Source organism: Sinocyclocheilus grahami, unplaced genomic scaffold (genome assembly GCF_001515645.1).
Source record: "Sinocyclocheilus grahami isolate Dianchi unplaced genomic scaffold, SAMN03320097.WGS_v1.1 scaffold1678.1, whole genome shotgun sequence".
NCBI lineage: Eukaryota > Metazoa > Chordata > Actinopteri > Cypriniformes > Cyprinidae > Sinocyclocheilus > Sinocyclocheilus grahami.
The window spans coordinates 125260-131164 of NW_015506857.1; the positions used below are offsets into that span (position 1 = coordinate 125260).

At 39.4% G+C, this 5905-nt stretch overlaps 1 protein-coding gene across 1 annotated transcript in view; it reads right to left on the bottom strand.

Annotated features, from left to right (window-relative positions):
- Positions 1-5848: 5848 nt before the first annotated feature.
- cenpe (centromere protein E) overlaps positions 5849-5905 on the bottom strand; it is a 30555-nt gene continuing 30498 nt past the window's right edge. The window contains exon 54 of the mRNA XM_016258385.1: positions 5849-5886. Coding sequence (XP_016113871.1) covers positions 5849-5886 — 38 coding nt within the window. The remainder of the gene's footprint in view (positions 5887-5905) is intronic.

Consider the following 5905-nt stretch of genomic DNA (forward strand, 5'->3'; position numbering starts at 1 on the left):
AATTCATAGATACTAAACATGGTATGATTACATATGGCAAGATGACAGGAATGGGTTCCATCATAAGCATGCATAGAATATTCTAAAAATATCAAAGACAACATACACCATGACCTGAATGATATGTGTGTTCATTCAAAGAAAGGTTTCCCTATGAATTAATTAGTAGAAAAGCCAATTTCTGCTGTGCATTGTGGATTTCCTATGGAACATGCAGTGATTTTCCCTGCTTCGCATTCAATTAGGTTGTAAATGTATCTGGTGTCAGGGTTGCCATGGTAACCAGGGTCCTGGGCCCTGTTCACAGACATTTCGGCACCCAGTATGTTTATTGGGTGAGGGGTCTGTGAATGTTTGTTAATCTAATGAATAATTGATTTGTTAAATCAAATGACAAATGGTGTGTCTGACTGGTCCAGATGCTACATAAGACATTTAAGAGGTCATTGTACTATAAAAACCATCCTGTAAGTTTCGAACTCAAACTCATTAGTCTAAAAACAGCATATATTGAGGTCAATCTGCCAAAATGACGTTGAGGAATGTGCCAATTTATGACGTAAGTGTTGCTAAACACCGCAGATCAACACCTGCTTCTACATCACTGCCTGCTTAGCCCCACCCACCAATTAGCGCATAGTGTAAATAACTGGAAGCAAACGCAGGTCTATGCAGAAACCAAATGATAAAGATGATTCCGAAGACAAGACGCTGTTCAGTGCCAAGTTGTGGAAAAACAGCCTTTGCATTGCCTCCCTTCTAATCCCAACAAGACTGTATAAGCTTTATTTTTACTGAAGTTCCAGACCGCATCAGTAAGAACTAGGTCCTTTGTTTACTTCATTTTATCTCATATTAGTTTACAAACAAGGCATTATTCGACAGACTGAAACTGAAAAGCAATGCAGTGCAGACTATATTGGATCCTAGAGTAATATCACATCACATAAGTGTAACTGTTATTTCTGCATAAATATGACCCAATTCATCATCAGATTTTCACACAAGTTCTGAAAGTAGACAGAGAATCCAATCAAACAAATGAGAAAAATATTTTCTGTCATTTATTTATTGAGAAAAATTACCCATTGTTGCATATCTGTGCGCTGAAAAATATGTGAATCTCTATGATTAGCTGTTAATTTGAGGGTGAAATTAGAGTACATCTGTTCAGAGGTGTTTTCACTCAGTGAAATTACTATCATGTGTCAGTGTGGCCCCGTTTTATTTAGAGAACAGGGATCAATGAAAGGCTAATCATGTTTGCGGAAGTGAATCATGGCACGAACAAAGGAGATCGCGGAGGACCTCAGAAAAAGAGTTATTGTCAGGCTGGAAAACCAAAGGTTACAAAACCATCTCTAAAGAGTTTGGACTCCACAAATCCAGTCAGACAGATTGTGTAGAAACGGAGGATATTCAAGACCATGTTTACCCTCCCCAGAAGCGGTCGACCAACAAACATCCCTCCAAAAGCAAGACTTGTAATAGTCTGCGAGGTTGCAAAGGAACCCAGGGTAACTTCTAAGCAACTAAAGGCCTTTCTCACATTGGCTAATGTTAATGTTCATGAGCCCATCATCAGGAGAACACTGAGCAACCATGGTGTCCATGGCAGAGTTGCAAGGAGAAAGCCACTGGTCTCCAAAAAGAAAATCACTGCCCATCTGCAGCTTGCTAAAGATCATGTGGACAAGCCAGAGGACTATTGGAGAAATGTTTTGTGGACAGATGAGACCAAAATAGAATTTTTTGGTTTATATGAGAAGTGTTCTGTTTGGAGAAAACACCACACTGCATTCCAGCATAAGAACCTTATCCCATCTGTGAAATATGGTGGTGCTGGTATCATGGTTTGGGCCTGTTTTGCTGCATCTGGGCCAGGACGACTTACCATCATTGATGGAACAATGAATTATACCAGCAAATTCTAAAGGAAAATGTCAGGACATGTGTCCGAGAACTGAATCTCAAGAGAAAGTGGGTCATGCAGCAAGACAACGACCCCAAGCACACAAATCATTTTACCAAAGGATGGTTAAAGAAGGACAAAGTTAAATGTTTTGGAATGACAGAGTCAGAGTCTGGACCTTGATTCAATTTAAATGTTGTGGAAGGAGCTGAAGCAAGCAGTTCATTGGAGAAACCCATAACACCACAGAGTTGAAGTCATTCTGTACGGAGGAATGAGCTAAAACTAATATAAGATGTTATGCAGGACTGATCAGCATTTACAAGAAACTTTACCTGCAGTTCCTGCTGCAAAATAGGGTCACACCAGATACTGAAAGCAGATATGTAACAATGGATAATTTTTCTCAATAAATAAATGACGAAGAAAATATTTTTGTCTCCTTTGTTTGATTGGGTTCTCTATGTCTACTTTGAGAAAATCTGATGATGAATTAGGTCATATTTATGCAGAAATATAGAAAATTGTAAAGGGTTCACAAACTTTCAAGCAGCACTGTATATATATCTCTCTAATTATATTATAATTTATTTTAACTCATGGTTTGTTCACAGGTTTAGTTAAAGTTTAGTTTACATTATTGCAGCACCTCTCTTTGCAGTCCGTCTCAAACATGCCGTTTAGTTCCTGTTTTGATAAATCCTCCTTACGAAATACAAAATGTGCTCTGATTGGTTAACTGACTGGCAAATAGTGTGTGTTCTGGAAATTCGAGCCAATTGTTGCAGTTCTTCAAATGCGTTTTCTATTAAAGAAAATATCTCCCTTTGGTGTGGACTTTGAGCTTTGCAACCTTGCAGATCTTTTTTTTGTGATAAAACAGCAACATTACACACTAACTAAAGTTGACAGTGAAAAAGCAAGAGCCGTTTAAGAGAAAAGCTCTCATTGGAGGATTTAAACTCTTGAAATCTGGCAACCACAACCATGAAGATAGCACAAGTACCAAATTACAATGAAACGCCTTCAGGATGAACAACCAGAGGGCAAATATCACAGATGATTATGCTTAATAAGTCTGAGATGCAGTAATCACGATCATGATTAAAATACGATTCATCATGCAGCCCTACTGTGTCAGAACCAGACAAGATTTGAGTGACGAACAGTTTCTCAATCCACACTTAAAGTGAAATTTCTCCATGACACCACACAACCACAGCCAATCAGAAGGTACTGGATTTGGGAGCTTCACATTGCAGCCAGTTAAACACTGTCCTGAAAGCACTGGAGTGAAAAACACCACCCATAACACCTCACACGTGCATTTACCCTCTTCATCACTGTCTGAAGAATCCATGATGGGCTCGGCCAGCATACAGGAAACCTCTAACATGAAAACACTAGTAACTGATCTGTGTGTGACTGTATGAGACACTGCATGAGACGCAGTGCTCACATACCTGGCACCGTCCCAAGACTGGAGTTATCGAAGAAATGTGTGGACTCAAGATTAGGGGTGGGACAAAATATCGATATGGCGATATATCGTTGTCCTTCATGCGATACGAGAACCGATACACTGGCGCCAAATATCGATATTTTAATTAATACAATAAGGTGCTCTAAATAGATCACCCTGCTCGCAGTGTCTAAAAATTCGTGGAATAGTGTTGGGCGATTAGGCCATTTTTCAAATCGTCATATCGCCAGCCCGTGAGTGAGGGCAAGAGAGAAACTCTCTGTACTTGTCATAGGCTATTTCATAACTACGTGGTGTTTTAAACCGCGCGGGAGAGTCCATGAAAACACCAATAATCGAAATAATATACTTTCAAACATACTGATAAACTAACATGTTACATATAAAAATATTAAAAACAGCTAGTTCATATATATTCGAATACAACAATCATAAATCGCTATTAGGACCGCATCATGATTCATTACACAAGTTTGCCGCATCGGCGCACGGATGTTATCAGTCTAAAAGGTCTGCAAAATCAGTCAACCGTGAAATTCAAAAGTAGATTTATTTTAAAGACCAACAGTTTAACACTAAATATTGGATATTTTATGTGTTAAATATAAAAGTATTTAAAACAGGTAAGTTCATATATTTGGAGTAAAGTTCAATTGAACGGATACATCAGTCATACAGAGCTCTGGGCCGCGTGCTCAGTGACGAGCCCGACGCACTGCCACAGAGACAAGAATGAGATGCGTTCTAACATAACTGTGGCATTAAACTGCACATATATAGGCCGTTCAGATTACTTGCTACAGTGCAATACCTTACAGTGCCTTGCGAAACAGTGCCTTTTTTCCCCACATCAATCTACACTCCATACACCATATTGACAAAGCAAAAACAGAGCTGTCACAACTTCGTAAATTTATTTAATAAAAAAACTGAAATAACTACATTGCATAAGTATTCACTAAATATTTAGCTGAAGCACCTTTACAGTCTTTTTTTGTTTGATGCGACAAGCTTTGCTCATCAGCATTTGGCAATTATCTGCCATTCTTCTCATCTCTTCACCTCTCATGCTCTGTCAGGTTGGATGGGGGCAGATGCACATTTTCAGGTTTCTCCAGAAACATTTCATTGGGTTCAAGCTCAGGCTCTGGCTGGGCCACTCAAGGACATTCACAGAGTTGTCTATAATTGACTCTTGCTGTGTGCTTAGGGTCATTGTCCTGTTGGAAGGTGAACCTTCTGCCCAGTCTGAGGTTCTGAATGCTCTGGACTAAGTTTTCATTAAGGCCATCTCAATATTTTGGTGCACTGAGCTTTTCTTCTACTCTGATGAGTCCCTCAGTCCCTGCCACTGAAAAACAGCCCCACAGCATAAGGCTGCTACCACCACACTTTACTGTTGGGATGCTACTCTGCAGGTGATGAGCAGAGCTGGATTCCTTCAAACATGACGTTTGGAACTGCGTTTCATCAAACCAGAGAATCTTGTTTCTCAGATTCGGAGGCTCCTTTAGCGCCCTTTTTTTTGTTGCAAATTCCAAGTGTGTTTTCATGTGTCTTCACTGAGGAGAGGATTGAGTTTGCCATGCTGCCGTTAAAGCCCAGATTGGTGGAGTGTTGCAGTAATGTTTGTCCTTCTATAGGTTTCTCCTGTCTCCACATATGATCATGGAGCTCAACTAGAGTGACCATCAGGTTCTTGGTCACCACACTAACCAAAGCCCTTCTCCATCAGTTGCCCAGTTTGAACAGATGTCAAGCTCTAGGAAGAGTCCTGGTTGTTTCAAACTTCTTCCACTAAGGGTAACAGAGACTACATGCTTCTGTGACCCATCAATGAAGCAAAATTTTCTGAACTGTTCCCCAGATGTGTGGCTTGAAACAAACTTGTTTCTGAGGTCTACAGGCAGTTCTTTTGACCTCAGGGCTTGGTTTTTGCTCTAATATGCATTATCAGCTGTTAGACCTTTTATTAAGACACGTGTGCCTTTCTAAATCATACCCATTCAATTGAATTTGCCACAGGTTAACTTCACTCGAAGTGTAATGACATCTACAAGCAATATGCTCCTGAGCTAAATTTCAACTGTCCCAGAAAAGGGTATGAATACTTATGCAATGGAATCATTCAAGTTGTTTATTTCTAATAAATTTGCAAAGATGTTAAAAACCTGTTTTTTTGCTTTACCATTATGGAGTGTAGACTGATGTGGAAAAAAAGTAATTTAAAGCAGTTTAACATAAGGCAGGAACATAACAAAACATGAAAAAAATGAAGTGGTATGTATATCAGCAGACGATGTACTCCTTTACCGGCTACAGGTTCTAATCCTCATTTGCGCATGTGTGAAATAGCGGGGCAATTTGATAATAGCCAAAGTATAATAGGCCACCTAATAATAATGATAATAATTTACTACATTTATAGGAGAATGAGCCTAAAATCGTCTTGACTATCGACAAAGACATCTGCTATTGTTGATATCTATGACTATCGTTGATACACGATA